This window comes from Myotis brandtii, unplaced genomic scaffold (genome assembly GCF_000412655.1).
Source record: "Myotis brandtii unplaced genomic scaffold, ASM41265v1 scaffold609, whole genome shotgun sequence".
In the NCBI taxonomy this organism is placed as follows: Eukaryota; Metazoa; Chordata; class Mammalia; order Chiroptera; family Vespertilionidae; genus Myotis; species Myotis brandtii.
This window is the reverse complement of record NW_005370315.1, coordinates 108,126-123,214: the sequence shown is the minus strand read 5'-3', so window position 1 is coordinate 123,214 and position 15,089 is coordinate 108,126. Positions and strand designations below refer to the sequence as shown.

The 15,089-nt window shown below is 34.9% G+C and overlaps 1 protein-coding gene across 1 annotated transcript in view; it reads right to left on the bottom strand.

The window, feature by feature from the left end:
- Positions 1 to 6,397: 6,397 nt before the first annotated feature.
- Positions 6,398 to 15,089, bottom strand: part of LOC102255650 (ephrin type-A receptor 3) — a gene marked incomplete at its 5' end in the record, with an annotated part of 78,393 nt that continues 69,701 nt past the window's right edge. The window contains 2 exons of the mRNA XM_014550628.1: positions 6,398 to 7,334; positions 14,428 to 14,580. Of these exons, the coding sequence (XP_014406114.1) occupies positions 7,229 to 7,334; positions 14,428 to 14,580 (259 nt within the window). The remainder of the gene's footprint in view (positions 7,335 to 14,427; positions 14,581 to 15,089) is intronic.

Below are 15,089 nucleotides of genomic sequence, written 5' to 3'. Positions count from 1 at the left end.
ATATATATATATATTCAAAAAGATATATAGATCTTTACATAGTGTCAAATACACATTTTACCTTTGAATTTTATCCTTTTCTTTGAGTTTATTTTTTGTTGTTTATTGAGTTTAGAGACAGAGGAAGGTGGAGGGGAGAGGGAGAGGGAGGGAGGGAAGAAAGGAGGGAGGGAGAGAGAGAGAGAGAAACATTGAGTTTGGAGCTAAACAAAAAAATTCAAAGATATCTATTAACTTATTCAGGTTTGGCTAACAACATCAATTTATCAAGTTCATAATGTTAAATTAACTTCTCCTTATTCCCTACTTCTACTAGTGGTGCCATTATTCCCACAAATACCCAGAACCTATATTTTATGGTTTACTTTGATTCCTACCTTTTGAACAATTATGTCAAATTGGCAAGTCCTGTTAACTCTCCCTTCTTCATGTGTCTGTGCATCTATTCCATTTTTCAAATACTATTACCAACACCCTAGAGCAGCAATAAAATGGTTGTCTCTATGGAGTAAGAAATAGGTGAAGTTAGCAAGAGATTGATGATTTCTTAATAGCATTTTAGAACTATCTGCCTTTACATATTACATATGTAAGTGAAAATGAGTTGTGGCAGAGGTTGCTATATAGATTCCAAAAACTTTCCCTTTTCATTTAGGCACACTACTTCTCCCACATTAAGTACAGCAATATGATTGATCTCTAGCTAATAGAAGAAGAGAAGTGATATGTGCCACTCATAAGCAGTGCTCATAAAATCAGCCAGACAACCACTCCCTTCAGTTTTACTGGCTGAAAGAAGACCTTAAGGCTTTATACTCACCAGAAGATGGAGAGAGTATGGGATCTGAATCATTGAAGCAAGGCCACCTGGCAACTACTTTGGGTTATTCTGTGTTTAAAATGATGGTGTTTCTTTTTTTGTAAGCTGATGACATTTGGAATTTAACTATCATAGCAGCCAGAATTAACTTATGAAAGATGATCCAAGATAAAGATATATATATACTAGCAGCCCTGTGCACGAAATTCATGCATGGGTGTGTGTGTGTGTGTGTGTGTGTGTGTGTGTGTGTGTGTGTTCCTCAGCCTGGCCTGCACCCTCTCTAATCTGGGACCCCTCGAGGGATGTCTGACTGTCGGTTTAGGCCCCATCCCGGCAGTTGAACATCCCTCTTGCAATCCGGGACTGCTGGCTTCTAACCACTCACCTGCCTGCCTGCCTGATTGCCCCTAACCACTCTGCCTGCTAGCCAGATTGCCCCCAACTGCCCCCCCTTCCGTTCTGATCACCCCCAACTGCCCACCACCCACCGACCTGATCGCCCCTAACCTGCCTCTGCCTTGGCCCTGCCACCATGGCTTTGTCCGGAAGGACATTCGGAAGGTCTGGCACACATAAACTAATTACTAAAATTCTTCAGCACACTAAAATATATATTATATTTTTTGCTGATCTAACAAAAAACGGGTATAATTTTGATTCATTCATACTGGATGGCTATTTTTATATTGGCTGTTGTCACTTTTTATTTGACAATCTAAGGGAAAATAGGTCATTGTCCCTGACTAAATAGTCAGGTATGGCATGTTATTTTTTAAAATCCTCACCTGAGGATATGTTTATTGAGTTTATAGAGAGAGAAAGGGAGAGAGAGAGAATGAGAGTGAGAGAGCAACAGCAAGAGAGAGGAGAGAGAGAGAGAGAGAGAGAGAGAGAGAGAGAGAGAGACATTGATAGGTTGCCTCCCAATCAGGATTGAACTCACAAACCAGGTATGTGCCCTGTACGGAATGGAACCCACAAGTTTTTTGGTGTATGGAACAATGTTCCAACCAACTGAGCCACCCTCCAGGGCAGGTATTACATGTTTTTAAAGTTCTGTGGCTCACCAGTGTGCCTGCCTTGACACACAGGTTGAAAATCACTGCTCTAGAGTAAGTGCATAGCTTCATGCCTCCAATACCAAAACAGATTTCCAATATCATTTGTTTTACTTATCCCACAGCTTTTCCCAAAATCACTTTTGCAAATAGCCACTGGCACTGGCCCCAGATAACTTTTGGATTACAGTAGCCATTATATTATGGAAAGACCACAGAGTAAGAAGACGCTAATTTGAAGTAACTTTTTTTTTCTATTCACTGGGGTGACCTTGGGGAGAATTCCATTACTTGATTCCATCATCTACTAAAGGGGATCTCTTCACAGGATTGCTGCAAAGATTTAGTAACTTGTAAATGGTGATAGCAAAGCACCTGTCTCACCTGAGTGCAGAATGTGTCTTTATTAAATGAATAAATATGTTCTTCTTTACCTATTTCCTTTTACTTAGTTAATCTGCTTACAGATTATCCTTGCCTCCTCTCAACATTTTCAAATTCTATTTCTCCTTCAAGGCAAGCTCAAATCTGACATTTTATGATATTTCCTTACCTATTTCTACCACTATGGGAATGTGGATCTCAGGTGTTATCTGGCCTTACATTGTGAGTTAGCTTTTGGGTTTTCATGTACAATGGTTTTTCTTTAAGTAGATTGCACTACTTTGACTCGTGACCTACTTTCTACAAAGTATCAGGTGTTTTTTAGAGTGTTTTCTGAAATTGTGGTTGTTTGTTTTTTATTTGTTTTATTTGGCCTGTTTAGAATTCCTTCCTTTTTTCATAAATGATACTCTGGCTTTTTGACATAACCTACTCTGACACCTCTAATCCCTTTAGGTCAATCATTCCACATAACCACACCCACTACATCCAAGAGCATAACATGAATCCCTCCTCACTAAAGAAGAAAAAAGAAACAGAAGCACATTCTTCATGACTTATATAAATTTCATTATTTTGTTGTTTAAATAAGCACAAATTTTAATAATATATTTAAAAGTTTCAAAGACCACTTCTGTATTTCAATCTGTAAAAAATATTTTCATTATGTTTATTATAAAAATATAAATGTTCCCACTACAAATCATTTTACATTAGTAAGAGGCCATCTACATTGTACAACATAAACTAAATGAGTAATGTTTTGAAAAGACAAGTCTAAAGTAAATACATATTTTCAATCATATCACATTTATACATGGTTTTGTTGATACTTAGTACAGAATAATCTGGGCAAGGTACCAGAAATAAATAATATATGTAAATCAAGTTTACGATACAAAACAGATAATATTGTACATATCATTGTATGGAGATATGGTTTCATGTTTATGGAAAGTCAATGCAGTTCTTGTACAAAGAGATGGCCATCAGCATCTAGTACCTCTACTGCACAGTTAAGAATCGTACACTGTTATGTTTACATATGTACAGGATAAGAATTGTGTAAAGTAAATGTATAATAGGTCGGGTAGAAAAATAGTGAACAAAATGAAGAGCAATATACTGTGTATATGACTTCTACTTTCAAATGGAAACCATAGCCAAAATAACAATCCTCAACTTCTATCATGAAATGCACAGATTTCATTGAGTATGCTCAGAATACAAAAGTAAATGCTAGTCTGGGATAAAATGAGATTAAAGCCAGAATTAGGTCTTAGTCTAACATTCCACACCTCAAAATTTTGATTAAAAATGGTTTTAACTGCTTCTAGGCTTAAGTTAAATTTGTAATTAATGTTATCATTGCATATAACTTTATAAAAATTCATGCTCTTATATATCCAATATAAAATTCTAGTTGGATGATTTGATTGTAAGGATTATTGCCAAATTTAAGAAATAATCTCATATGTGAAGGAACACAACCTAAGCCTTATTACAGTAAACTTACAACATATTAGCACTTGTGAATTTTGATCTGATTGTAAGCTATATAATGTTCCATTTTGCATAAAAACATAAAGTTTGCAGTATTGTTTTATCCATTGTATTCTTATGTCATATTCATTTATTATCCTCATGAAATGATCATATCAGCATTAGAAGATATAGATTGAGCTACAATGTTTTAGTGGCTAGATCTATACCAGGTACAGCTTTTCAAATATTACTGATTATGCTCATATTTGACCTTTATGAAATAGTAAGTCTAAGTTCCCACAATGAGAGATCTCTCCACTGCCTACAGATTTTGAATCATTTGCTAGATAACCATTTTATGTATTTCAAAAATAAAACTGTTTATGTAAAGTAATTTAATGCTTCTAATTTATACACTAACATTACAACAGGTGCATTTCAGTGAAAGACTCTTTAAGATAACAATACCTGCTATAGATTATTACAAAGTTTAATTAATTAAACTAAACTCCCATGATTCAGATGAGTAGTTTAGTTATAATCATTAGCTAAAAACAGCTCAGCAATTATAAGCTAAGATATTGAGTGACATTTCAGAGCCTGCCAGAAAGTGATTGCTTTTTACTTATGCATTGGCCAACAGGCTGTGTTGCCAATTAATGCAGCAATTGAAATAGGATTCCAATTATTTACAGTGTAGCTATTCTCTATTTAGGAGCTCTAACTTAGCTTCTTTACCAATGAATGGTTTCCTAAACACCAGAGTAGGGCAGGTATGCCATTGAGAATCCATAACTTACAAGCCAGTATATTACACTAAATTAGGAGCATATAGTTTATACTAAATGCAGAGACAAAAATATGTGAGATAATTCAGACTGTGAGAGATTTGGTTAGTGAATGAACAGGGGAATTGATTTGGTTTCTATATATACATGGATGTTTTGAAAATCTGGAAAGAAACCCATCATTCCCTATGTTTAGTTTTCCATGTTTCCTACTGCTGACAATTTGAGAGAGCATTTGGCACTTGGCTGTAACAAATCCAAATTAAATCATTGAGGCATAAATAGAAAACAATTAAAACAATTAGAAAGAAAATAAATATGTACTTTTCTTCAAAATTAAGACTCATTTTACATGATAATACTTAACAAAGCTAATAATTATAAATGTATGGTACTTAAAACAGCTACAAACTTTATATGCTTTTTAACAGATAAAAGAGAATAATACAATGAAAAGGTAGTAAATATGGCCAGATAGTTTGAGGTATAAATTCCTCTGTTTTTCTTGCTTCTAAAGAAAAAAAAATACCTGTTACAGATTTCTTCTGTGTAGAAAAATATCACAAGTCTTTTCCTTTGTGGCTAGTAGTGAACAGAGCCATTATGTTCATTTTGTTATTTCACTTGTTTTGCTTTTATAATAGTCAGTATATGATCCATGGCTCTAGGCTAGCTCTTCATCATTTCATGCTGAAGAATTTTAATTTCATCCATCAACTAATATAAAAAATCAATTGCAAAACAAAATAACACCCACCCACCAATCCACTAAATGATATGGGAAAATAAAGAGTTTTTTAATTCCATTTTAAGGCATTTGTACTCATATATGAGTGTCTTATAGGGCTTGAAACTTCCACCAGTATCTCCCGCATTATCATCTGTCTGCAGAGTGGTGCTACATCTTCCACAGCCACCACTCCCTTTGGGAAATAGCCCTTCACACTGGAACTGGACCATTCTTTGATTGTGTTTCTAGAGCTTTAATGCTACTGATGATCTTCTTCTGTGGCCCAACCACAGTGACACCAACCTTTTTCATGTCACTGTAAAAAAAAAGAAAATATTTGGTGAGAATCATGGTTTCCTGGATAGTATGTAAGTATGAGATTTTCAGTTAGCAAAGCTTGCAAAATCATCCATCTTAGTGGTTTGGACATAATTTTTATTTTTACATCATCCATGTATAGTATCCTGGCCATTTCACCTCTAATATTGTAGAAGAATATAAATGTTATAGTGGGTTGAATAGTGTCCCCTCAAAATTTATGTCCACCCGAAACTACAATAGGCTCTTGGCATATGTAATTAAGACAAAGATCAAGATGAGATAATACTGGGTTAGGGTGGACTCTAAATCTAATGAGACTATTCTTATTAGAGACAGAAAAGGACACACAGTGACAAAAAGAGATACATATGTAGATGGAAGCAGAGATTGGAGTTATGTTTCCATAAGCCAAGGAATGCTGGGATTCACCAGAAGCCGGAAGAAGTAAGGAAGGATTCGCCCTTAGAGCAGAGTGATGCTACATCTTCCTCAGCCACCACTCCCTTTGGGAAATAGCCCTTCACACTGGAACTGGACCATTCTTTGATTGTGTTTCTAGAGCTTTAATGCTACTGATGATCTTCTTCTGTGGCCCAACCACAGTGACACCAACCTTTTTCATGTCACTGTAAAAAAAAAGAAAATATTTGGTGAGAATCATGGTTTCCTGGATGGTATGTAAGCATGAGATTTTCAGTTAGCAAAGCTTGCCAAATCATCCATCTTAGTGGTTTGGACATAATTTTTATTTTTACATCATCCATGTATAGTATCCTGGCCATTTCCCCTCTAATATTAGATTTGGTTAGTGAATGAACAGGGGAATTGATTTGGTTTCTATATATACATGGATGTTTTGAAAATCTGGAAAGAAACCCATCATTCCCTATGTTTAGTTTTCCATGTTTCCTACTGCTGACAATTTGAGAGAGCATTTGGCACTTGGCTGTAACAAATCCAAATTAAATCATTGAGGCATAAATAGAAAACAATTAAAACAATTAGAAAGAAAATAAATATGTACTTTTCTTCAAAATTAAGACTCATTTTACATGATAATACTTAACAAAGCTAATAATTATAAATGTATGGTACTTAAAACAGCTACAAACTTTATATGCTTTTTAACAGATAAAAGAGAATAATACAATGAAAAGGTAGTAAATATGGCCAGATAGTTTGAGGTATAAATTCCTCTGTTTTTCTTGCTTCTAAAGAAAAAAAATACCTGTTACAGATTTATTCTGTGTAGAAAAATATCACAAGTCTTTTCCTTTGTGGCTAGTAGTGAACAGAGCCATTATGTTCATTTTGTTATTTCACTTGTTTTGCTTTTATAATAGTCAGTATATGATCCATGGCTCTAGGCTAGCTCTTCATCATTTCATGCTGAAGAATTTTAATTTCATCCATCAACTAATATAAAAAATCAATTGCAAAACAAAATAACACCCACCCACCAATCCACTAAATGATATGGGAAAATAAAGAGTTTTTTAATTCCATTTTAAGGCATTTGTACTCATATATGAGTGTCTTATAGGGCTTGAAACTTCCACCAGTATCTCCCGCATTATCATCTGTCTGCAGAGTGATGCTACATCTTCCTCAGCCACCACTCCCTTTGGGAAATAGCCCTTCACACTGGAACTGGACCATTCTTTGATTGTGTTTCTAGAGCTTTAATGCTACTGATGATCTTCTTCTGTGGCCCAACCACAGTGACACCAACCTTTTTCATGTCACTGTAAAAAAAAAATAAAATATTTGGTGAGAATCATGGTTTCCTGGATAGTATGTAAGTATGAGATTTTCAGTTAGCAAAGCTTGCAAAATCATCCATCTTAGTGGTTTGGACATAATTTTTATTTTTACATCATCCATGTATAGTATCCTGGCCATTTCCCCTCTAATATTGTAGAAGAATATAAATGTTATAATGGGTTGAATAGTGTTCCCCTCAAAATTTATGTCCACCCAAAACTACAATAGGGTCTTGGCCATTTTTACATCATCCATGTATAGTATCCTGGCCATTTCACCTCTAATATTGTAGAAGAATATAAATGTTATAGTGGGTTGAATAGTGTCCCCTCAAAATTTATGTCCACCCGAAACTACAATAGGCTCTTGGCATATGTAATTAAGACAAAGATCAAGATGAGATAATACTGGGTTAGGGTGGACTCTAAATCTAATGAGACTATTCTTATTAGAGACAGAAAAGGACACACAGTGACAAAGAAGAGATACATGTGTAGATGGAAGCAGAGATTGGAGTTATGTTGCCATAAGCCAAGGAATTCTGGGATTCACCAGAAGCCGGTAGAAGTAAGGAAGGATTCGCCCTTAGGGACTTGTAGCCCTGCTAACATCTTGATTTCTGACTTCTGGACCCCAGAAATGTGAGAAAACAAATTTTGGTTGTTTAAGCCAATACATTTGTGGTAATTTGTTATGACAGCCCTAGGACACTGATATAGATGGTCACGCATTCTTTGTTGGGGCATTATCCCATTCCCTTGAATCTGGGCCAGCTCCAGGACTACTTTGATTGACAGAGTATGTCGTAAGTGACACTGTATCAGTTTCTACACTTGGGTATTCAGAAACTGCCAGATTCAACTTCTTTTCCCTTTGGACACTCTCTCTGGGCCTCAAAGTGCCATATAGGAAGTCTAACTACCCTGAGACTTTGGAGAGGCCAGCTGAAAGTACTTAGTCTGCAGTCTCCGCTATGTAGCCACGTGCACCATGTGACAGGAATGAAACCATCTCCAGTCCTCCAGACAAGGCCATATTCCTGTTAGATGTATACGTCAGTCAGCGCTAACACTACAGCAGAAGACCTGCCTGTCTAGCTCTGTCCAAATTTATAACCAATGACATTGTGATATGCAAGAAAATTGTTGTTTTGGTCTTTAAGTTTTAAAACAGTTTGTTGTCAGCCATAGATAACTGGAACCATTTCTTAAAAGTAGAAAAAATTATAAGAATTTATTTCTATCAAAGTTACTAAATTTAAAATAGTTTAAACTCAGAAACCAGACATAAAATGAAGATTATAGAACAAAAAAAGTCATTAAGAAAAAAATGTTATATGAACATGTGCAAATCATTAATTAAATAGTCTTGACTCAAGTAATTATTTAATATATTCACCTCTTTCAGATATTGACTCAAACTTCCCCATCTCATGAGATCTTCCTGACCCTTCTATTTAATATTGTAAAACCTCTCTATATTCATACCTCCACTTCATATTTTATTTTCTTGTTCATTTTCTTCCAAACATTTTTACTGTTCAGCATATTACCTTTCTTTCTGATTTATTTTCTTAATTCTCTATTTTACTCCACAAGAATGTGAATTTCATACGAAAAGGCATTCTTGTTGGTTTTGTACTCTGCTTAGCAACCACACTCTGAATAATTGTTATCATTTAGTAGGGGCTCAATATGTTCTTACTAAAGAATAAATCAATAGCCCAAAATACAATTATCTGGGGGAAATTGATAGGAGAGTAAAGTATCACTTGTCAAAGAGACCCAGGCAAATTGAGAATGGCAAGAAGAAAACACACACACACACACACACACACACACACACACACACACAAACACACACACACACGCACATGGGGCACCTTTATATTGAGCCTAAAGGAAAGAATGAGAAATTGGGAGTTTCAACTTCAACTACATAGTAATGGACTAATGATTCCTTAAGAAATGAGTTCCCAAGCAGTAAAGCTGGACAAGTAGAAAATAGGTAACAATTTAAGAAACAATTTAGATGATAATTAAGTATTTCCTGCATAAAATTAACCAAGACTGGTTGCATGCCTATCACCTGAGCTGGCAATGAAGTTTCTGATGATCTACAGGTCACCACCCTGATGCCATTCAAGGGGCTGATAAATTTTCTATGGACACCTTGTGTTTTTCCCAAGGTCCTCTCTGATCATACTCTTCAGCTGCCTTGCTTCACCAGGAAGGCTAGTGGGAAGTGACATCAAACTTGTCACTTTTCTTGTAACTGTGGATAATAAAACTTTCACTTAGAGAATATAGGCTGTTTGTATTGATCCCCACTTTTGAAAGAAAGTGCATTCTATGGGGGATTTTGATTCTTTATATACCTTTATAGGCCTTGCATGTATCTTCAAAATGAGCAACAAACATTTCCATCCTAGTCTCCAAATTATTTCAAAATCAGGTTAAGAATGTACAGCCAGAAAACAAGTCGGATATAAATATATGTGTACAAATCAATAGATCCTGTCTCTTTTTGTATTTCTTTTAACATATTTCTTCCAATTCTATATCATATTTTTATGACTCACTAATATTTATCTCTTCCTTTTCTCTTTTTTTAAAAGCTCAAAAAAGATAATAATGGATAGCAGGAAAAAAAGAATGTTTCAAGGTCGTATACTAATTTCCTGAGCTCTTTGAGCAATTTAAGCACAATGACAGAGTAATATGACACAGTGCCATGCTATGACTCTTGGCTCTGACCTCCCTCTGGAGCACCTGGACCTCAGCAGCCAGGTAAAAATCAGATGCTGAGCATTCACAGAACTCTCTGAAGGGCCAGCCCAACTCTGGGGCTCTTGATTCAGTAGGAAGGACTGTATGTTCCAAGCTTACACCTCAAGAAATCTTCATAAAACTTTAATATTCCATGTCTCAGAACCCAATATCAGCAACATTTTAATAATAAACATAATTCTATGTTTAATGCCAAGGATTATATTGGAAAAGAGAATTAAAGCAATAATCCCTTTAGGTTATGCTTCAGCTTGGGTTTTTTATGGACTCTCTACTCTCTCTACCTCCTCCATATTGTCTTCTATCCACCACCTTGCCATGTACAAAATTGTTCTACCCACTTTTGAAAGAAAGTGCATTCTATGGGGGATTTTGATTCTTTATATACCTTTATAGGCCTTGCATGTATCTTCAAAATGAGCAACAAACATTTCCATCCTAGTCTCCAAATTATTTCAAAATCAGGTTAAGAATGTACAGCCAGAAAACAAGTCGGATATAAATATATGTGTACAAATCAATAGATCCTGTCTCTTTTTATATTTCTTCTAACATCTTTCTTCCAATTCTACATCATATTTTTATGACTCGCTAATATTTCTCTCTTCCTTTTCTCTTTTTTTAAAAGCTCAAAAAAAGATAATAATGGATAGCAGGAAAAAAAGAATGTTTCAAGGTCGTATACTAATTTCCTGAGCTCTTTGAGCAATTTAAGCACAATGACAGAGTAATATGACACAGTGCCATGCTATGACTCTTGGCTTTGACCTCCCTCTGGAGCACCTGGACCTCAGCAGCCAGGTAAAAATCAGATGCTGAGCATTCACAGATCTCTCTGAAGGGCCAGCCCAACTCTGGGGCTCTTGATTCAGTAGGAAGGACTGTATGTTCCAAGCTCACGCCTCAAGAAATCTTCATAAAACTTTAAGATTCCATGTCTCAGAACTCAATATAAGCAACATTTTAATAATAAACATAATTCTATGTTTAATGCCAAGGATTATATTGGAAAAGAGAATTAAAGCAATAATCCCTTTAGGTTATGCTTCAGCTTGGGTTTTTTATGGACTCTCTACTCTCTCTACCTCCTCCATATTGTCTTCTATCCACCACCTTGCCATGTACAAAATTGTTCTGAACATACAGCTGCTATAGTCTCAATAACACTCCCCACATGCTTATATCATCTTGACTACCCTGTTCAGAAGGGCAGTGGATAAGTTCAAGACCATAGGTCAACTCAAGATTGAGACCAGAGGTTAATGAGCTATATGGTACTTCAAAGGCAAAAGGATAGGTGATGACACTTGGAAAATGGCCTCCAAGAGTACAGGATAATGACATGTTGCAATGAATCTGCCTAATATTCATTACACACACTTTATTCTCTCTCCAGAGTCTATGGTCACTTTTGCCCCCTTTCTCATTCTCTCTTCCCTTCTTACATTAACCTTCTGAAATCTATCTTACGCTATTAAATAATATTTTAAAAATTATGTTTTATATACTGAATTAAATTGCATATTTTCTGGATTTCATCTGAAAATGAAATGACTTGAGTAGCTTGCTGTAAATGAAATCCTGAACTAACTGAAATAAGTTAATATTTAAGTTTGAAGCCCCATTGAACTTTTTCTGTGATTTGATAGTATGGATAGAAAAAATAATTTAATGTCCTTTTTTAGTTATCACTATCTTATTTTAGAAGACTCTCTGGAGTTATTTAGTCAAGGGAATAATTTCTGAATTGAGTCTGAATGGCACAAAGAAAATAAGGATTGAAAGAAATCAAATTCAAACAATAATCTTAGGACTGAAAAAGGATGAAATACTGGGTTAAATATTTTAAAGGATTTAAGATATCATTGTTGCCTCATTAGAATTCCCCAAATAATTAGTTTATTAAATGTTTTTTTTTAATTCTAATTTTTGTAGTATAAACTATGGGCAGGAGGTACACCACACTGAGATCTAAGAAATAATTCTTTTCAAGGAATTTCAGGCCAATAGATCTTAATCCTATCTTGTTCCTGAGTTCAGGAGAAAGGACAGAAGAATGATAACTGTGGAGTTGGAAATGCAGAGAGATCTGAAACCATGTGACTCAGTGTGAAGAACAAACCTGAAAGAGTTGAGTCTCAGGAAAGTCAGTTTTTATCTTGAATGTACAGATTGTTTAAATAATAATAATAACTATCAAGTGAAAACATTCTAACCAGCAAAAAAGAGCTTACTGTCCAAAACTGTATGGTTGAGACAAATATATTTCTCAATTGGAAATGTAACAAATGCTGCCACTTCACCTTTTTAAGCAAATAGCTTTCTTAACATATTCACAACTTACAATGTCTGACTCTATTTAAATTGTGAGCTGGCAGTTAATCATATTAACAATGTTCTGCCTCATCCACTTCATTATTTAAAAGCTATAAGTGTTGATATTTTATTGAAAATACACATTTATAAAATGTTGCTTTTGAAAATCTGGCAATGGTGCGGAAATATTCAACTGTGTTTGCTCTCCCCTATGCTTCTGTGCCCCAAAGCAGGTGTCTTATATATCATAACCCCAACTGTTTATATTAATAAAGTAAGAATTAAAATATTTAAAAATATTACTATATCCTGTGATTGTGTATGATCAAAATAACTACTACCGAAAGACAAAGCGTGTTGCAGATTGAGTCAGAAGTCTATTCAATAAACAGTGGATTTCCCTTTAAACAGGAATGCCAACACAGGTTAAATAGACTAGAATAAGCTTATTTCTTAAGAACAATTCTCCTCTTCCATAGTAATAAATGAGGTCCTTTTGTGACTTGTGTTTCTGATTGGAATATTATGCCATGAATGATCAACTTCTTTACCTACTTACTAGGCACTTATATGTCTACTAATTGCACTCCACATTCCTTTTTGATAGCTCATCTGTAGCTCTCCACATTGGCTTTGTTTAAATGATTGACAAGATGATAATGAAAGTTTTAAATATTCAACAATATTTAAATATTCAAATATTGGTAGGAGAGGTTAACGTAAAGGAAATAGAGGGCAACAAAGAGATTGTTTTAAGAAACAAAGATGAAAGATATAAGATTCTGGAACAAAGATGGACACAGTTTGCAAACAAACTGTACAAGCTACAAAACTATGTATAAGTTGGTGTATCTGGCCAACACAAAAACTTTTTTGGAACAGTTCTCTATTTTACCCTCAGGAAAAGGCTCCTAGAGCCAAGTTCATGCCATCTTACTTCACCTCTTTTGAACAGAAATAGTTTTATAAAGGAAAACATATGACTTTGAAGGTGTCATATACAAGTAGCACTGAGCCCATCCAAATTTTCTTTTGAGGGCTTGAAGTTAAGAGAGTTGGGCCCTAGTCAGTTGAGTAGCAAACTAAGATTGCATGACTGAGGGCAGAGAAAGCCATTTTTATCTATGGTCATGGGAGTGCAGCAAAAGTCACTGTGCAGAAAAAGAAAAGAATGATGTAGGTTACATTAAGAAATGGAGTAAATTGACTCTTCATTCACAGAGAAAAGAATATGGCTTCTAGTTATTTACTGCCAGTTCCCAGTTACCATACCCTGTGAACAAAGATGACAGTTATTGACTAGTCACTGGATTCACTTGGTAAACCCCCTTCCGTTAAGCCCATGTGTTTCCCCAAAGAATTGCTATTATCCAAAGATCTCTGTCTAAGAAATTCATCATATTATATTTAATTATTATTGCCTTTTAACACATCAAACCATATAAATTATTTATATTCTGTTTTTCCAAGATGAATATAAGCTTTTTAAGGAAAATAATAAAGTAATACCTTAAACTTATTTGTAACTTCATTTGCAAAGATGAAATCCTTAATAGACTCAATCATAGATGGTGATATGCTTATTTAGCAGCTGTGAAAGCTGCTTCTGACTTTAGCATGTCTCCCTGTATACCAGCTTACCTACTTAAATTTTTCTTTTCCATTTCCACCGAAACTATGTTTTGTTAAAAGTAACAGAAAACACAAAATCATCATGCCCTATATGCTCATGTTTTTAGTTAGGGGCTTGGGGCTGTGTATCTGTTGGTCTATCTGAAGGAAGAAGACACACCAATACACATAAACCCAAAAGGTGTTATTTATAGAGAGACCCAGGAACCAGTTCAGTGGTTACAGGGAAGAGTAAGTACCTCAGAGGTTCAACTATATTTATAACACATTAATCCAAAACATGTATGCTCAGTAGAAAGTTTAGAATCATTCAGTTTTCTTAAAAACTTTTTCTTACTCTGTAGAAATCTTGGCTATGGTGTCACAAGAACTGTATTCCACGCCTGTGAAGATTTCTTTGCACTGTGCTGTTCGAACACCATTAAGCCAGTCACTTGTGCGGAAGGTAGTGATGTCGACATTGCTTTGGTCCAGAAGAAGGTTTGATGGCCTGCAAGAAAAGTAAATATCAAAGGGAGAGAGGACAGGAGTCAACAGAGTTTCTGGATGTCAAGATTTGACACCTTTTTAAATCACTGAAACTTGGCCAATGAAATGCATAAATATGTCCATACATACTTTACTAATTTAATTCATTTAACCATTAACAAAGATGATCTTAATTTAGGATACAATTATTACAAACATGATGCACTGAATAAGTTATTGTCTACTTTAATGATGGATTTGGTTTTCCATATTAAATCCTGACCATTGTTCAGGTTACTGCCTGTCTAAATGATAGTTTGGACAACATAAACTATACTTGTAGCAAGACACAAAGTCAGCACAGATTTAAATAATGTCACAAATGTCATTAAAAATAACAAAAAGAGTGGAAAGCAGTGTGATGAGTAACAAATGAAATCATTGCATATGTGACAACACTAAAAGGAGAGTTCATTATATATATTGAGTTATGCTTGTATATGTAGAGTTCAATATATATATATGTGTGTG